Source organism: Indicator indicator, chromosome 4, assembly GCF_027791375.1.
Source record: "Indicator indicator isolate 239-I01 chromosome 4, UM_Iind_1.1, whole genome shotgun sequence".
Taxonomy (NCBI): Eukaryota; Metazoa; Chordata; class Aves; order Piciformes; family Indicatoridae; genus Indicator; species Indicator indicator.
In genome coordinates, this window is record NC_072013.1 from 11296895 (window position 1) to 11316026 (window position 19132).

General features: G+C 42.9%; 2 protein-coding genes across 3 annotated transcripts in view; one reads left to right on the top strand and one right to left on the bottom strand.

Moving 5' to 3' along the window:
• Positions 1 to 575: 575 nt before the first annotated feature.
• On the top strand, positions 576 to 10124 carry F2 (coagulation factor II, thrombin). The gene is made up of 14 exons (XM_054400332.1): positions 576 to 654; positions 1524 to 1687; positions 2677 to 2701; positions 2897 to 2947; positions 3379 to 3484; positions 3564 to 3694; positions 5306 to 5602; positions 5968 to 6075; positions 6359 to 6485; positions 6966 to 7133; positions 7455 to 7628; positions 7788 to 7966; positions 9432 to 9502; positions 9877 to 10124. The coding sequence occupies exons 1-14, from the start codon at positions 576 to 578 to the stop codon at positions 10018 to 10020; spliced, it is 1824 nt and encodes a 607-aa protein (XP_054256307.1). The 3' UTR covers positions 10021 to 10124.
• A 3316-nt stretch (positions 10125 to 13440) lies between these two features.
• CKAP5 (cytoskeleton associated protein 5) overlaps positions 13441 to 19132 on the bottom strand; it is a 40531-nt gene continuing 34839 nt past the window's right edge. For both annotated transcript variants that reach the window (XM_054400818.1, XM_054400817.1), the window contains 6 exons: positions 18137 to 18325; positions 17899 to 18036; positions 17331 to 17414; positions 17078 to 17237; positions 15052 to 15206; positions 13441 to 13944 (listed from right to left, as the gene is read on the bottom strand). In XM_054400818.1, coding sequence (XP_054256793.1) covers positions 13690 to 13944; positions 15052 to 15206; positions 17078 to 17237; positions 17331 to 17414; positions 17899 to 18036; positions 18137 to 18325 — 981 coding nt within the window. In that variant the 3' untranslated portion in view covers positions 13441 to 13689. The remainder of the gene's footprint in view (positions 13945 to 15051; positions 15207 to 17077; positions 17238 to 17330; positions 17415 to 17898; positions 18037 to 18136; positions 18326 to 19132) is intronic.

Below are 19132 nucleotides of genomic sequence, written 5' to 3' on the forward strand. Positions count from 1 at the left end.
AGCAGGGAGGCTTGCAGTTCGAGAGAAGAAGGATTGGGAATGACTAAGGAGCTCTCAAAGCCTCACTGATTGCAAGGCTGCTTGACTACAGCCCCTGAGAAAAGTCAGCAGCAGGGACCTGAGCCAGCATGGTGGGGAGGGAATGATGGTGCCAAGAGATGGATGACAGCACAGTAGCACTGAGGGAAAGGAGTGAACTGCTCTGACTGGGGTGGCTACGAGCTGCCAGAGACCTCTCTGTGACAGCCCAAGTTCTCCTTTGCCCTGGGATAAGCTTGTCCTCTAGCTCTCATGCCATCTCCCCTGTCATGAAACAGGATTCTAATTTTAGTCCAGTGGAGATATAGAGACACTTTGCTCAGCTTCCACCAGTTAAGAAAGAAAATGAGGATGCCCTGAAGGGAAGGAGAGATGCCAAGAGAGGAGGGATAAGAAGAGCCTGAGTCTCACTGTCCCTGACACATGACGACCTCTGGAGTCCTGTTTCTTCATTCTGGTTCAATATTAACCCAGTGGTACTGTGACTCTGCTCATTCTGCTCCCTTTGCCTTTCCCCTGCAGCCAGTGTGTACAGCATGGCAAGCAGCAGAACCAGCATGCTGAGGGGCCTGCTCCTTTCCAGCCTTCTGCAGCTTGCACTGAGCCATGATGGAGGTAAGACTCAGTGGCACAGGGAGAGACAGTAGCAGGGGGGTGACAGGAGGAAGAAAGATGGGGTTATTTCTTTCCAGGGGTAGAGCTGGTGGTAGATTTCTTTGGTATGGCAGAAGGACTTCCTAAAAGCTTGAAGTGGGGAGTGAAAGGGCACCTGCTGCCAATAGGGTCAGGGGATTTTGTGGGCCACCTAGGAGATGGTGGGGAAGGGGAATGAGACTCAGTCCAGGAGCATGTGTAACACAACCTTGGTCTTTTTTTGGGCTAGAGTTCCTCAGCTGACCTGAGCAGCTGCCATTCCCCATTACCACCCTAGCTGTTCCTTATCTAAGCTGTCATCTGCAGTATGTTGCCTTCAGGCTCACAGCTCCTCTTTTCTTATCAGAACTGCTAACTCATCTGCCTTTTCTTAATATGAGGTCAGGTCCCCTCTGACCTACTGATGCATAAGGGAAGAACTGTCTACAGGTCTTGAGTCAGGGTCTTTGAACAGGAAGATGGAGGAAAGCCTATTGCAGTGGGCTGAGGCTTGCGAGACAGAAATACAGTGGCTGGCAGGGAGTAGTAGCAGGCTTCAAGCAAACAAGCTTCTACCTAACTGCAAATGAGCACAGCAGCTTTGCCAAGAATAGCAGAAGATTGCTGTCACTTCTGTTCTAGTGATGTGAGTCCCAGCAGATGATTTATAGAGAGCCTGTATTGATCATCAGGTGTAGACCTGACTGGGCTTCTCCTCTCTGTATGGTGCACGGGGGGAGGCTGTGGGGTCATCACATTGGTTGCATGTGATTTTTGGAAACTATAAGGGAAGACAAAGAGGTCCTCCTGCTGCGAGCTCCCCTTTGACTGGCAGTGTTCTGACTCGGTAGTTTTCCTGGAAAAGGGGCAGGCGTTGTCACTGCTCAAGCGCCCACGCCGTGCCAACAAGGGATTTCTGGAAGAGATGCTTAAGGGAAACCTGGAGCGAGAGTGCCTGGAGGAGATCTGCAGCTACGAGGAGGCATTTGAAGCCCTTGAATCCACTGTGCAGACGGTATGTACAGGCATTCCCAGGGAACTTGCCCTCAGACAGCCTCTGTAGTGAGACCAGCAGGTTGCACACACACAGCCTGAGGCTAGGGTCATAAGACTCAAACCTGTGAAACAAAGATGAGGCTGATCCATGCATGCTCCAGGAAGAGCTCATGTTTTCTAAGGGAGCTTCCCTCCTGGAGCCACTCCAGGGAATGCAGCTCAGAGCTCAGGTTCTTTTTCATCCCTCTCTCTTTTAAGCATGAAATAAAAAGGAGAGAGTCTTCCCATCAACCCCGAATTGCATCTTCCATCAGTTCAGCTTTTGAACAGCCACAGTTCCAGATACTCACAGAAGAGCTGGCTTAGGAACCAAAAACTGAGTGCAGGTGCCTCAAGCTCCTCTGAGCTGACACTTTTGCACAGTCCATCCCTTTTTTGGCTTCCAGATCCACTCACTGATAAAGTTGTTCTGCACCTTCTTGGGATTTGCTCCTAGCCCCAAGGCCATGCTGAGATGTGCACCCAAGAATACAATAATAAACAGATAAACATTTAGGGGTCTAAGCCAGCAAGATACAACCTCTGTAGAGTATTTCTAAAGTGATCATTTCCAGGCTGCACAGCAGAGATGTAGATCCAAAGAGCTGGACAATACCTACATCTATATAAGGCCTTAGAAGTTCTAGGTTTAGCTCTAGACTTCTGGACTGGAGCCTGAGCTTTGTTTCCTTTGCAGATTGATGAATGTTATAAGTATCTTTGGTATTTTTAGGAACAACAGTATACCCTTGATTCCTGGGCCTGAGGACTGGGAGTCTGTTTTTATATCAGATTTTTTTTTTGCTTTGTTGGAGGCTGTAGTAAGTGGTAAAAACAGAGCTAGGCTCGTCCACTCCATTTGTTGTGATGAGGCATTCTACTGGTACTGGATTGGAGTGCAGCAGCTAAGCAAGTTCTGATGTTCTGTGTCTCTACTCTGACATATATTTTTTTTTTTTTTCTTCACAGGAGGCATTTTGGTCAAAATACCAAGGTAAGTTGTTTCAAGTTCTACAGGGGTTACACTATCCCTTAGGATGCATTGTCTCATCATGGAGAGATACCCTCTTATAAGGGCTCACTTTCTGGGGCAAAGCACTTTTGTTTGTCCCTAGATGACAAATTGGTTCAAACTGGAATGCTTTGAATTCCTTCTATATAATGTGCTTCTTTCTTCTTATTTTGCTAGTATGTCAGGGCGAGAGAAAGACCAGGGCAACTCTGGATGCTTGTCTAGAAGGTAAGAAATACCGATGTTCACCTCAATCTTCCAGCTACAGTAAGTGCCAGGAAGTTGCTTTCTGCAGAATTTCCTTCCTACATCTGATTAGTAAGAAAGATAGCAGGAGAGGAGTCTGAAATTTCCTCCTCCTTCTTTATTTCTCCCACTAACCCTTTCACAAACAGCTCAACTCTTCCAGTGAAATAGCATTGGGTAGATTTCCTTGTGACACAGGTGTCCCCACGCCCAGCCTCTCAGAAGGGCTCTGACCTTCCCCTAGAGCCAAAGCAAGGCACAGAGCCTCAGAGTGAGCTCCCTCTGATGAGGCTTGTACCAGCTCATACACACAGCAAAAGTTGGAGGGAGTTGTGGGATGGTGCCTCTGACCTTGAAAAAGGCAATATCCATTTCCACTGGCCCTGGCTTACACCACGTTTGGGTTCTGACAGGTAACTGCGCTCTCGGGCTGGGCCACAACTATCGGGGGACAATTAGCTACACCAAATCAGGGATTGAATGTCAAGTGTGGACAAGCAAATACCCACATATACCTAAGTAAGTTCATCTCCTCCATACCCTTACATGGTTCTCCAAGGTGTTCTTCCTTCCTAGCCTAACCAGCTTTTTCTCATAGGTTTAATGCCACCATTTATCCCAACCTCATTGAGAACTACTGCAGGAACCCAGACAACAACACGAGAGGCCCATGGTGCTACACTCGAGACCCAACAGTGGAACGGGAGGAGTGTCCCATCCCAGTGTGTGGTACGCCTCAGCACTACACCCCAGCAAGCCCTTCACTGGCAGGAAAAGCTACCCTGAGACTGATACTGAACATGCCAGGGAAGGGGAGGGGGTTAAGAGGAAGGGATCTTACATGAACAGAGATCATGTTGAGCAGAGGAGCTGCATCTTAAAGGAGCTGAGGGGGAATAGTGGCTGAGCTGCTCCTACATGTACATTGGCTAATGTGCCAGTTTCTCTAGACTACACTGACCTAGATTTAAATTAAATCCAATGTCAGCAGTACCCTAGAATCTACTACAGTTTTGCCAGTAATGAACACCTCAAAATCCTGTCTCAGCAGCCTCTAACTCGTGACAGCAATGAGTCATACAGTTTTTTCTAGACTGAATTCCTACCTTTAGGACAAAACCACTACAACTTGTGCTTGACTGCCTATCTTAATCAGTCAAATAGAGAGGTGCAGTTTAAAACCCACCATCTCAAGAGAAAAAAGACCCTTCTGTCATCATTGCACTTGACAAAATGGAGAGCTATCCCCCTACACTTACACCTTTCTGCTTCTCCACAATACAGAGCTCTCTCTCTTGGGGTTTGGCCTCCATCTCAGAAGAACTGATAGAAAGCAGAGAACCTTCTCTCACAGCAGAAATTTCTTATCCAAGAGCAGAAACTAGAGGCAACGATTCTTGTAAGCGAAAGTCAAGAGACATCAGCAACCATTTTCACCATGGGGTGTTCTGAAGTTCTAAAAATCATTACTGTTGCCCTGGTCTGCAGTATGGCAAACTGAGAAGAAATACTGCTCTGCTTTGGGGTGATCAGGGATCTTCACTCTGTTCATTAGTTAGTTTCTGATGTACAACAGCTTATTATTACATTTACACATGCATGAATGTGGTGCGACTCAAAAAGCCTTGGTTTGTGCACAGTTCCTTTGCAATCATGTTGACTAAGTCAGTCTCACACAGAAGTGGCCTCACTGATCAGGTTAATGCCATTTGCTCAGTGGTTGTTGTGCACCAGGGTGACTTGTCAAACAGGATCTTTCTTCACACGAGGATTCCCCCAGTGCACAAGCAGAAGGTATCTTGAAGCCAAACAAGCACCATAGAACAGATTAGCTGGTGCCTATTCACTCAGGACACCTGCTTAAAGCTTGCAGCCATTACAGCACTTTCAAGGAAATGGAGGGAAAGCCTGGAAGGAAATTTTTTCTCTTATTAGAAACAGTGGCAAAAAGTTAAACTTGCTATTTCAAAGGCATACCACAGTAAGACTACCCCAGATATGGTCTAGTTATGCATTTGAGAAAAGGGCTGTAGAGGCTATAACACACCAGTATTATGATGCTTGAGGCACCTACCCATTTTGAGCTGGTTCTCAAAGATACTCCAGAAAGGAACACAATATTGTCCTTCACATCTTAGTGGCAAAGTGTGATGAATAGTGCCAGCTTGCCTCACTTCTTCTTGAAAGAGCCACCTCTGACACTACAAAGAGCACCACCACCTGCACAAGAATGCAACGGCAGCTCCCATCCTTAATGGGATGCCCTAGGGGCTCTAGTGCTATTTGCTAATAAGACTTCCGAAGGCAAAGCTGTGCCTTAAATCAGAACTGTCTTTCCAGGTCAAGAAAGGACAACAGTTGAATTTACTCCACGGGCCACACCACCAGCCCCAGTGGGGCCCTGTGAGCAAGAAAAAGGCATGCATTACACTGGGACCCTCTCTGTCACTATGTCTGGAGCCAAGTGCCTGCCATGGAACTCTGAGAAAGCCAAAGAGGCGCTCCATGGAAAACAGATTGACCCAGAGGTAAAGCTGCTGGAGAACTACTGTCGGAACCCAGACGGAGATGACGAAGGTGTCTGGTGTGTCACAGACGAACCACCCAACTTTGAGTACTGTGATCTGCACTACTGCGGTGAGAAGCCTGCATTGGTCTGGGTAGGCACGCTTGTGAGGGGGTGGCAAACAAAAGCAGAACGTGTGACTAGGGTGAAGCACTCGGCCTGGGAGGCCCAGACAAGGAAGCATATTCACCATGCATGCAGAAGTCCTCTTTGTCCAAACACCACATGTACTAAGCTGCTGTACATGTACAGAGATGTTACATCTCCCAGGCATCCTGTTCTCCCTCAAAACTCCCAATGGAGAAGAAGGAGCACTGAAAAGAACAGTGGGTTTAAGCCACCAGACCTGCCATGGGTGGAAAGGAACATATGCACTGCTGATAATTAGGGAAACTGCAGCTAGGCCTTTTACCATATTTGTCTTTGTCTCTCTCAGACAGCTTGCTAGAGGATGAAGAGCTGGAGGGACTATCGGGACGTACTACCCAGACTCAAGAGTTCAAAACTGTCTTTGATGCCAAAACTTTTGGTTCAGGTGAAGCAGGTGAGCAAAAACTCTACATACAGCATCACAGTTGCTAGAAAGTCTGCTGCTGCTTCCCACATGGCTCTTACTGTTCCTCAGAAGCACCAGCTTGCCAAATGCTGTCAAAATCAGGGGGAGATGTCTAGATTCCTTGAAGGATCCCCAAAAGTCAATTTTTAATTATGATAATGGAGCTAGTAAGCACTTCCTTCCTCCGCTCTCTAGCTTAGCATGCTGACTGCAGACAACCTTTCTCTGTGAATCAGGCAGAGTAACAAAGTCAGGCTGCCTATTTTTCCAGACTGTGGCATTCGTCCTTTATTTGAGAAGAAAAAGTTAACAGACAGAACTGAAAAGGAGCTGCTAGAATCCTACATGGGAGGCAGAGTTGTCCGTGGGGATGACGCAGAAATTGGCAGTTCCCCCTGGTAAGCATCACCTTTGCATAGTCCCTCCTAGGGAATTGTGTCTCCCTTCTCTTCGGTTCAAGCAGGGGCAAACACAAGAGGTCTCCCATCACATGCAGGCATTATGGCTTCTAATCAAAGCAAGTGGTTGACAGGGCACTACTAAAATAGCTGGAAATAAACCCTCTTCTTGAGCCAAGTACACAACCACTCTGGGGAATGAGAGTGTTAGCATTACAGCTTTGTTTCTTCTTCTTTCCATCTTTGTTGTAGCAGAGGATGAGAAACCTCTCCAGGTGATGGAAATGGGGTAAATGAACTCCTACATAAAATATAGAGACCAAAGGAAGACTTGAGAGATAGCCACCTAGGCAGTTGCCTTTGCCAGTACTTCTTGCCAACACCCTTCCCTGCTCACTGCCAATTCTGTGTGACATCAAGACTTATGCAGCCAGCCACACCTTTAGTCCTGCTAAGTCTGTCTTCCTCCTTGGCTCTCAGGCAGGTGATGCTCTACAAAAAGAGTCCTCAAGAGCTGCTGTGTGGTGCTAGCCTCATCAGTGACAGCTGGATCTTGACTGCTGCTCATTGCCTTTATTATCCACCTTGGGACAAGAACTTAACTACAAATGACATCCTGGTGCGGATTGGCAAGCACATAAGAGCCAAGTAAGAACCTGGGTGAACTGAGAGTAAACTAGAGTCATGAGATACAATGAGGGTAGGCTATCATTTAGTATTCAAAGAATCATACAAAGCCAATGTCACATGCCTCTCAGTACAGCAGGACATAATAGAGCTGTCATTTTCTGGTCTGTCTTACAAAGGTGAAAGTGAAGGGGAGGGCAGAGCATGGGAAGATCTGAAGGGGTGCTCCAGTATAAAAAGAGCATTGCCTCAGAGAGCACAAAACGCCCAAGATTATCATGAACCTCAGAAGACTCTCAGTTGCTACTGTACAGCAAGTTCTTCCCTTCATAACTATTTCAGATATGAAAAGAATCAAGAGAAGATTGCTTTGTTGGATAAAATCATCATCCACCCCAAGTACAACTGGAAAGAGAACATGGACCGAGACATTGCACTCATACACTTGAAGAGACCTGTCGTCTTCAGTGACTACATCCATCCTGTCTGCCTGCCTACCAAAGAGGTCGTGCAGAGGTGAGGGAACTTTCCCACAGTTCTACACCTATGAAAGCCAGCCTTTTTGGTTTTTCAAAAGGGACAGAAAGATGCCTTATTTAAGCTATTTGCAGCAAGAGCACCAGGCAGGAAAAGCTGTTACAACCTATTTGACCACATTTCTGCTTCCTTCCACAGGCTGATGCTGGCAGGTTACAAAGGGCGGGTAACTGGCTGGGGAAACTTGAAAGAAACATGGGCCACTAGTCCAAGCAACCTCCCCACAGTTCTGCAACAGCTCAATGTGCCCATTGTAGAACAAAACATCTGCAAGGCGTCCACCAAAGTTAAAGTCACTGACAACATGTTCTGTGCAGGTAAGTAGCAATGGAGACACAAGACCAACTTGCCACAGAAGACAGAGGCTCTGAGCTCCTGGTGCAGCTCACACAGCAAGGTTATTTTCTGATAAATTTGCAAATGCTCTCCATACAGAGTAACTTTCCTATGGTGAGAACGCTTTTAGCTCTCAGGAAACATGAAGGCTAGAGAATTTAAAGCTATGAATGATGTTTGTAACACCATGCTGTTTTAAAGCTAACTACCCTGTTGGTGTGACTGCTACACAGCAACAGCTGTGTGAGAACACAGCACACACAACTATCTTTTCACCCCTTCTCTCCTAGCTTGTCTCAATGTTTTGGAGCCTATTCATACTCATGCCCACAACTTCGCAGCAGCAGGCTCCACAGATTAGTTCAGCATGTGTGAAAAATGCAATTCCTCATTTTGTTACATTTCTAATGGATTTGAGAAGGCACACATTTGTACTCCTAACAAGAAACAGTTATTGTTCCCCATATCATATGCTATATTATGGACCCTTTACAGATCTCTCATTTCTCTTCCAAGCAAAGAAGCATTCATTTAATCTTCCCTAACACAGAAAGCATCCTGTACTTCTGGTAACCCTTGCTGTACCTTCCTAAATATCTTCTGGCATTACACCCATTTCTGAGAGAACAGAAATGAGCATAGAATTTAGAGCACAAAGAGATTATAGATTATAGCACTTAAATACTTTCTGCTGCATACTTAATTTGTGGAGACTTCACAGGTTCCTAAAAGCAAATCTCCAATGACTTTGGACTGCTTGCATCTAAGAACAAACATGATTGCTTGAGTTAGGATGGAAGCCAGTTTCCTGAGCATACTAACAATACAGTGTTTTCTTAGTTTCTTTTTCTAGACATTTTCTTTAAATAGCCAAGTTGCAGAAATAGCACAGAAAAGGGGAGACGGGTGATGGGAAAATGCAAAGACACTGTCTAGTTCATCAGGAATTACAGCTGAATCCCTTTTCATAGCAAGACTGTAAGAAGACAGTTGGAAAAGAAAAAAAAGCAGAGCCTGCAGAATGACAGGAAGGCCAACATGAGGACAGTAATGTGTCTCTATGGTAAACAGAATGAAAGAACAGGGTACATGGACTTTTACACACACAGAAGTTTCTAAGACAAGAGAAAGGCTCAAATATTTCAAGCTACAGCTGTTGAACACAGTGGCAGCTAACACTAACAGCAGTTCCAATGAAAGGAAACAGCACAGAGGACTGGAGAATATGGTGGATTCCAGGATGTTGCAAAATCAGAGGCAGAGTTAGCTATCTTATTTATAATATAAAAACCTAACCAGTTTTCTAATTTAAGTCCAATAGTTGGCAGAAGCAGTAAGCAATCTCATAGGTCTCAGAAAATGTATGCAGGAGTACTTCAAGGAAAAGATGGAAAACACCAGCCACTCCCCTTACAGTCAAATGTCCAAATTCCTTCTTGCATGTAGGTTACAGTCCTGAAGACTCAAAAAGAGGAGATGCCTGTGAAGGGGACAGTGGGGGACCCTTTGTAATGAAGGTACGTTCATGCTCAAAATATATGGCACTGGCTTTGTGCTATGCTGAACCTTTCTCAGTTTTAAAATGGCAGCAGAAATGGAGACTGAGTGGCTGAAACAAACTCATCTCATAACCAAGCTGAACAACTGAGATGAATCCTGCAGTCACCCAGTCCGTTCTGTACCAAGTACTCTGCACATACAGAAATCAGCTACAGAATGTGTGAGTGAAGGCCAGCTCTCACTTAGAGGTTTAAGAGTAGAGACAAAATTACTCCAAGGAGCTGTGTTATCTAGTAGATGCCAGGATGAATTCCAAAGCACTATCCATCACTTGGTGCATTTAAGTACCAAGTCTCTTGCTCTTTATGCCAATCCCACTTCTCTGCTTTAGAACCCAGAAGACAGCCGCTGGTATCAAGTGGGAATAGTGTCATGGGGAGAAGGCTGCGACCGAGATGGCAAATACGGATTTTACACTCACGTGTTCCGCCTGAAAAAGTGGATGCGCAAAGTCATCGAGAAAAACGGGCAATAGGAGTTCACCTGGCTTGCTCTGATTTTGCTACAATGGTCCACTTCTTCAAAACGTAAGCATAGAAGATTCCGCAGTAGAATGTTAATGGCCTTACAACTCGACAAAGGGAAGTGTTTTCCCTAGAAAATAAAAGTTCTCAAATCCATGTTCTTCCTTTCGTTCACGCTGAGTTTAGCTGCACTTGAATCTGAGCCATCACAGTAGCCAGGAGTACCAACAGAATGGCAACAAGCTGTGCTGCTTTTACCTCTTGTACTTCAAACTCTTCTCCCTTTTATCAGCTATAACCATCAACAAGAGATTTTATTCCTCAGATGATGGCCTTGAATCAGTCACTGTAAGCACAACTGTGCCTTCAGGCACTGTCCATGTCCTCCCTTCCAGTCAACTCACTTTCTGCTCTAGAAACTGAGCCAGGAATATACAGGAGGTAATTACCCTGCGGTAACCATGGCATCACACAAAACAGTACTAATGTACAAACTAAAGCAACTATCACCTGTGTTAATAAGATAGGCATTGGTCTTAGCTGCAATAGCAGACAAAGCAGCACAGTTGTCAAGGGTAGCATCTTAAGGAACTACAGATGCCAGCTGTACATCCTACAAAGGAATATGAACTTGAACATGTTAGATAGTGCCATACAGAAATGGAAGCGCTATTTTCCTTCATGGCAGGTGGTGCTAGGTCCTCAAAGGGTATTTTCCACCTGCATAGTGAGATTCAGAAGGAAGCAATTCATGCCCAGTGTCAAAGGCCCAAAAGTGGAAGCATCCTATGCTGTATTTATTTGGTCATCTTACAAAGCTTGTTTAGAGATCACTCCAAAAGCAGCTTCAGTTCTTTGATTAATTCCTCTTTAGCAGCAATTAGCAGCCCACTGAGAACCCAGCAGTACACCTGTTCTTGACTAGCCAATTTGTTCAGCCCAATTTTCTCTTAAAGCAATCGTGAGATTTGCAAGCTGTCCCTGCTCCTTATGACCCCGTATTCCTAAACCCCTCATTCGTAGTGCCATCAAGTCACAGAAACTGGTAAAGTGAAATTCTGTTGGGCTTCATACAGAGTATATTAAGGAGCAAAGTGACTGTGCTGAAAAAAGTGATAGCAGAACTAACCATCTGAAATTAGTTGGATATAAAGAAAAAGTTATTGTTCAATTACTGTCTGGTCACCTCTCTGAAGATAGCTCATTTGGAAACCAATTTAAAGAGAGCCCAATCTGATTATCCAAAGAAAGCATAAAAACTGCCTCTCAAAAATGTCTGAAGAATCCTTAAGAACAAATTCCACAAGTGCTTAAAGTAATTATAAAATCACAAGCATCAGACACCGAACACATTTAGCACTTCTAATGTATAAATTTTCAGCCTCACCTTTGCACTGCTTTCTAATAACCTGTGAGAAATCGTACATCTAAGAGGAGAACCAGAACCATACATTTTCTGGAGCAGGTCACTGTTAATACTGACTTGTTACAAACCATACAGAAGAATAATTTTTAAAATTCAGTTTAATGTTATTTAAATATTGTCTGGGCTAAAGATTAGGCTTTATTGATTTATGTGCACAAGTTTTAGTTCAGAACTCCCAGGATATTGAGTCCAATCAAACACTACAGAGACACAGGGCAAAAAGTCATTCATAGTAAGCAACTTTATCTTCCGCTACTCAATTATTCCTGTATTTCACTTCCAATTCAGCTTCAAATTTAAAATACTTGTATGCAGGTTTGCAGGCATTGCTGTTTTAACATCCTGAGCTAATTAACAAACAGTGATTGAAAACATCTGCTGGACATGGTAAAGGAACATATTAATTTAAATGTCAGTAAGTTTCAAAAAGCAGCTAGTAATTGAGAGGTAGTGGCAGTAACTCTAGTGCCAGCCAACACAAACTATTCACAAAGAGCCCCAGTTTAAGTGTGCAAAAACCTCAGCACTTCCCAATAAGGGCCAAACCTCCACTTGCCACACAGCTCTGTTCCACAAGAAAGTGCATGGCCACTTCAGCTTAGGAGAGGAGACTGCAACTACGAAATCAAGGTGGTGGAGCAATGAGCGACATAGTGTCAATTAACACAGGATGGAGAATGCTCACAAGTCACCTGCTATCACAGTGTGCAAACTCACCATAAGCACCAGGCAGCATTATGTCAACTGCAACCCCAGCATAAGGGTCCTGTAAAAGGAAGATTCAGCCATTTGCAGAAGCTCTGGTACAGATCTGTTGTACAGGTACTAATTTAAAGCACATTTTTACTGTAATCAGGCAAGATAGTTGCAGTAACAGCCCTAATGCAGAGACTGCTGGTCCACAGAGCAAACAACAAATGCAGCAGTTAAGTGGAAGAGATTAAAATCCAGAGCAGAAGTGTGCTATTTTAAGCCTGCCTGTCCAACTCTTCAACAACTCTCTTCTAGCTATGGAACAGGTGCGCAATTTAAGTTTCACAACCAGCCCTCACATGGAAGTGCAGTAAGAAAGGTGAAAACATCTCCTCCCCAGAGATGAAAGGGCTAGAAAGGCTACGCAGTGTACGTCTCAATCTTCATACTCACAGCTTCTGAAAAAGGCTAATCAGAAGACTTTCTTACAACAAAAGCAGTGACTACAGCTTTTGCAGACTAGTACTACCAGGTGTCTGAAGTTACACAAAATCGTAGAGTTTGCTGACATCAGATGCTTCAGAGCAAAAAGAACATGGCGGTGATGTCTACCCTCACAAGGAAAACTGCTTAGCCAAATGAGTTCAGGATAAACGAATCCACCGACTGTACATCACTGCTAATCTACTCCGTATCAACAGCAGCAGGCTCCTCAAAGAAAGCGTTTGCACACAGAGGGGATTATGCTTAACCTGGATAAAGGCATCACAATGACTAGATACTTTAAAATGAACATTCCAGCAAATGAAATATTCTCAACTTACTCTCAAGTTACAGAAACTTATTCCAAAACAAAAGAAGCAACTATAGGAAAAATGCACTACTGCTCATAGAAGTAAGAGTGCAAAATCTCAGGATTGCATCCACAGATAGCATATATTCACTCATCTTCCTCATAAAATATCCAAACCCCAAGGTTCATGTCAAGGATAGCTCAGTTCAGCTTCTAGATGCCCAGTCACTAACATTCAGGAATAGGGAGTGACTTCTCTAACCAGCAGTCACTGCTGTTCCTACAGAGACTGGTATAGTTAATGCAAACTTTATTTACAAAAGACACTTAAATTAGTTACTTCATGCCATGTGTCCATACAGAATCAACAGTTCAGGGATTACATGGAGAAGAATTCACAAAATTAAAAGTGAAATCACTAAAGAGTAAGAACTAGGAAAAGATCTGAAAGACAATTTTACAAATTAAAAAAAACCCAAACAAGTAATGAGAAACTAGTTTAAGCAAGAAGATGGTTGTTTACAGGTCTGTACACTAAAACTAATACACAGACAGGCTTCTATTGTCAAAGAGATGCTCACTGAGAAGCAGAGTATGTACAAATACTTGTGCCACAATGACTCAACCCCCCAAAATCCACTGTATTATACATAAACCAGTTTGTATACATTAGGCCTAAATGAGGCCATTTAACTATGAAGACTTCTAGTTTAGTAAACTAAAGCTGAAGACAGCCCAGGCCAGAGTTATGCTGTCTCTCTCGCATCTCTATTTGCGACTGCTTTTTATTCTCTCCAATCTTTTTTTCAAGTCATCAATGTTAGCTGCTGCAGAAGAGGGTGAAGCCAGGGTAGTTCCAATGCCAGAGGAATGAGTCTGATTGGAGTCCAGGTCCAGATGTTGGTACTGCTCCCGTGACTCACGGAGCTGGGAGAGCTTACTGTGAAGCATATCTGTAGAGGATGCAACTGTAGGGAGTGCTGGTTTAGAGAGCAGAGACGTCAGAGGTGGTCTGTCTTCCTGCTATGGGGCAGGAAAGCGAAGTGTTAACTCAGACAGTGGCAAAAGCCATATAAGAAGTTCAAACCATGATAATGGCTTCTCATCTTCACAGGAAACAGTAAAAACAGAGGGAAGGGAAGGAGCAATACAACACAGGTGATCTGGAGCAATAAAGTCAATTGCCAAAGTCAGAATCATGCAAAGCTAACTACAATATTGAATTCCTACCATACGAGTAGTTCATTTTTAGCTTAATGTCAGTAGGAACACAAAGATCAAAAAATTCATAGAAGACCACTGCTTTACTGAGATGGCCTGCTGCAGTCTTGAACAGTCTGAGTTCTAACACAAGATAGAGAAATCCATGCCTGTGTGCAACATCAACAGCCAATGAGTTTTCTGGAGGAATGAGAAGAGGAAACTTGGACTGACTGGCAAGATCCACCCTGCCAAAGACTTAAAATGTCCATTGGCTGTTCTTTTCCTAACTGATACTCCATCTGCCTTAATTACTCTGTTACTATCCTCTAGTAAACATTTCCCCTCCTCAGAGCTGTTAGCTGATATTCAAGTTTGTGTTCACGGTTCAAACAATAACACATCTGGATGACTGTTCCTGGAATGAACTCAGTAATGGACTCTAGATTCCTAATGCATTGATCACAGAACTGTTAGAAATTTTGGCCCACCAATTTCCAATACTAGACTCATTCAGCATTTCTGTGTCCCAGTATCCATACAATCAAAAATTATATTTTCTTCATGCAAAGTCTTCATTCAGCTCTTTCAATTCAAACAAAAGTCAATATTGGTTAACCTTTAGAGAACCGTAGTTATTTGAACCTTTGAGACTCAACTAGAGGGCAAAAGATAACAAAATACAGGAAAAATAACCTGCATATGCACCAGTGCTGCAGACAGAGTGGACTGAAACATAAGCCTGCTTGGCCAAGTAATGAGTTTCAAGCCATTTATACTAGGCATGGTGACATGCAGCAGATAGCCAGGACATGCAGAACAATGAAAGATCACCCATTCTGATTAGAAACTGCAAAAACAGTAATTTGAGTTCTAAAAGCACCAGTGAAGTGCCTCCCCGTGGGATTTGAGAGCTGTCAAGTGTAATACCTTTGCGTTATCAAGGCCACAACGCTGCCTGAGGATTTTTAATCTCTCCAAGTAAACTGAAGGCCCCACTTCTTCCCCATTTGTGTTTCCTATGGATGAAGATACAGTGTGGGTAGAAGCAGGAACACACGTTCCTTCCATCTGAGAAGAGATGCCTGGAGGATGAAGGGAAGGAAAGAAAGGAAAATTAAAATTAAAACCAACAAAAAAGCCTCATGGTCAGTTCCTTGAAATGGTGTAATGGTTGAAAGAATCAACCAACCTATAAACACCAAGCTATTTCAATCTGCTAGTATAAGCACATCAGCCCTTTTATCTCCTTGCATGAGCGATGACCAAGAACCAATTGAGAACAGAAACTGAGACAGTGACAGCAGGGCAGCTCCAGCTGTCAGCCTCAGCAGTACATCTGAAGAAGAGTGAGGGGGAAAGGAAGATGCTGATGTGGATTCAGCAGTAATCATGAAGTCCAAACAGAACTTGACAACTGGCAGGCTTGGAAATTTGAAGTCCTCTAACTTTTTGTAAGTTTAGGACTTCTGGGTAGATATCACTGCAATTCTAACCTCTCTTTTACCTCTTGTTCAGATAATTTAAAGCCGCAGCTTCTTACAATTCCATCTGAAATAGCAAATTCTGGAAGGCATGTAGCAAGTTTCTAGCTTCCCTAACAAAAGGCTGGGAAAGGATACTACATTATGGCACTTGGAGCCATGGTTTAGTTGTCAGGAGGTGCTAAGTATTAGGTAATAGGTTGGACTTGATGATCGCTCAGGTCTTTTCCAACCTGGTTGATTCTGTGATTATAAAAAAATCACAACAAAAGAAACAACAAAAAAAAATTCCATTCTGAAATGAATGGCAAGTTCTAAGATTTAGTGTGGACAGGGAATTGGTTTTGCTGGTTTACTGAAAGGGCTTTTGAAAATGATAAAGCAAAAGAGAGGATAAAGGTTAAGCATTTATACTTTAGTCTAAAAGCACCGTTGGAAGATGAAGCAATATCCATTATTATATATCAAACTACTGTAGTCAAGGAGGGGCAAAAAAGAAAGAAGGACAATCAGGAGATATAAATTATTTGAAATCTCTAGCTGTTGAACTAACATTTCATGATGCATGGACTTTTAAGATGAAAGGCAGAATTTTGTGTTCAGACATTGGAGTCAGACATTTAGGAGGTACTCAAAGAAACTTATCATCTTGCTGAAGTAATTTACAATACATGGACAGGAGAAGGAACAGTAGTGGGAGAAAAGGCTAAAGTCTCACATGACAATTTGAAAAGCGAAGAAAAAAAAATGTAAAAAAAAAAACAACCAACCAACCGAAAAACCCACAGAAAATTAGATGTGTTTTTGCCAGACTGTGCATCAGTTTTTACGGTCAGCTAATTTCTCACATTCTCTCCTTAATATTGCATTAAATATTCACTTGTGCTTATCTGCAATACAAAGACTCACTAATAACCTAAGTGTTTTACAGTAATTAATCTAATTAAAAGGATAATTTATTGGAAAGAGGTCATCACAAAGGCTGCTATACGAAGTTTGTTACTTAAAATAAACTTTCCAATTCCACAGTAAACAATATGTCAAAGTTCTTCCTCTATCATTTTAGCAACCAAAGGTAAAAGGACAACCTGACAGCTGCTGCTCTTACAAACCAGCTGTGCAGAAACAATTCGTGAGTGCAGACACATGATGCACAGACCAATGTTCAACCCACAACACAGGATACAAATTAGAACCACTTATTTACCAAGCCTTTCAGGTGGTTTCAACATTTGGTACGATGATGGCTACAATATCTTTCTTTTATTAAGATGTTATATCATCTTTTTTACAACAAAGAACACTGAGTACCTGCAAATGGTGCCTCACAAGCAAACAAGTGCCAAGAAAATAAGTGACTTGCTTTAGAATTCCCTAAGCACCTGCCAATACTAGTTTCTAGCAGGGGACTGGTAGCTTTCCTCTTTTATCTCCACACCTTATAAAGGAAGCACTTGTGCAGTAACACATACCTGTAGAAGTTGCAATACGTCCCTTCCCCTCCCGTTCCGTTTCTATCAACCGGAGGCCTCTCTCCACATAACTCTGGAAGAACTGAGAGGAGTTTTTCAGGAAGGGCTCAATGTCTGCATCAGAATACTTCTTCTTGTATTCATATAGCTCTGCCAGACCCTGGGAAGGAAGAATTCCTGTGCATTACTGCAACAGTTGCATACACCATTCTAACCTATCATGCCCTCTTCCTTGCAGAAAGGGAACACTTACCTCCTTAGTGTTCTCCTTGGAGCCAATCTTCTTAAATATTTCTGCCAAAATATCATTAACTTTAGCCTTTGAAGCCTTTTCCTCCTAAATAAATAAATAAAAGGAGACTTCTAAAACAAAGTGAATAAAAATAGGGAAGTTAGATGAACCCACAGCACCATCAGACCTGCCAATTTGACACAGAGCTTCAAAGATGAAGAAGACTTTTAAGCAATTTGGATTTTACAGAGCCAATCTCCACACAGGATGAGGAATAAAGACATCATCAAGCTGTAGGACTCCATCTGAGAAGTCAGTGTTTAAACCCTCTTTTGATTAGCTTTTAGTAGGTCAAGTAAAATCTATACTGCATGCCTGAACATCCAGGAGAACATTTCATACTGGGATATGCACAGAAACACACTGCAAATTCCCAGAACAGTCATAAATAAAAGCAAAATTAGAAGAGTATTTCCAACATCAACTACTCATTCAAAAGGCAATTACTACCTCATATTCCACAATTAAAATTAAGCTTGTTTCTTAAATATATGTAAATGTGGTGGTGGTGGCGGAAGGAATAACTTACTATGCGAGAAGCCCCTTTTTCTGTATCCTTATCAGCTTTGCTACCAGTCTTGTCCATGGAGTGTTTCATTACTCTACGCAGGTGAGCCTCCAGCTCAGATTCATTTTTGTTGTCTATCATTGTTAAATGATCTAAGATCTAAAAGGAGAAAAAACCACATATATATTTTTTAAAAGGAAAACCTCAGAGACCGCATGAACACCCAGTTTAGAAGTCCATGACTAGTGACTGTTCTGACCTTGGGCCCTTTCAGCTTGCATAAGGTGTGAAGCAGTGTCTTCAGTGTCCTTATAGGAAGATCACTCTTACATTGCTTCAGCTTCTCTTTGGGAAACACCTTCATGAAAATGTGGATATCCAGTAGAATTCGATCCAGATTGATGCTGTTAATGGTTTCCGGAAGCAGACGCACCATTCTCCACAGACACTGCAACGAGAGGCTGACTTAAAGCAAGACAACTCTAAGAAGCAACATTTAATTGTCTGAGGAGAAATCATGGAAAACTATCATTGAACCACTTGACTCTGCTACCACATACAGACAAGCATTTCATCTGTATTTGCACTAGTAGATACTTGCTCTCTGTAACTGGTTCGACTGCATCAAGATTCTTCTTTAGAGTTGATACACAAAAGCAGCACTGACTTCTCTACCAAGAACAGGAGACCGAATGCTTTGTGTAAAAAAAATTCAGCGGGTATTTCAGGTGCAGTCTGTACACACACCCACAGCATGAGTTCTTCTGGTTTAATCTCATTAAGAATACCCAACTTGCCTTTAAATCATTCCAGTTCCACGAGGGCAGGTTTTTATCTAAAAAGATCACTTTCATGCTTTAAATACAGATGTTTGCATGTTTACTCTGCCCATCCTTAGAGTTGACAAAATACAAGCCAGCTCCAGCCTGGGACTGTTTGAATCAATAGCACAGTGCTGTGCCTAAGCAATTAAGCAGGTGACTACACACCTCTGTGTGGAGCTTGCATTAATATGCACAACCTTCTGAAACTATTAGCAGGTGTTAAACTCCTTCTTGGCATACATGTCACTAGATGTAACATCTAATTAGAAGACTACAATTAAAAGTTTTAAGACTGATTTCAAGTTATGTGGTCACTAGGTTTTTTGGTTGGTTGTGGGCTTTTTTTTTTTTCTTTCCCCAATAGATATGTGGGGTTTTTTTTTTTTGGTTTTGGTTCTTTTTGTGGGTTTTTTGTTTGGTTGGTTTTGTGT

Excerpts from the sequence above, each read along its gene's own strand:
- F2 (XM_054400332.1), top strand. The coding sequence starts at position 576 with ATGGCAAGCAGCAGAACCAGCATGCTGAGGGGCCTGCTCCTTTCCAGC. Across the intron at positions 2,948-3,378 it reads TCTGGATGCTTGTCTAGAAG|GTAACTGCGCTCTCGGGCTG; the intron begins GTAAGAAATACC and ends GGGTTCTGACAG. Across the intron at positions 6,076-6,358 it reads TTTTGGTTCAGGTGAAGCAG|ACTGTGGCATTCGTCCTTTA; the intron begins GTGAGCAAAAAC and ends CTATTTTTCCAG.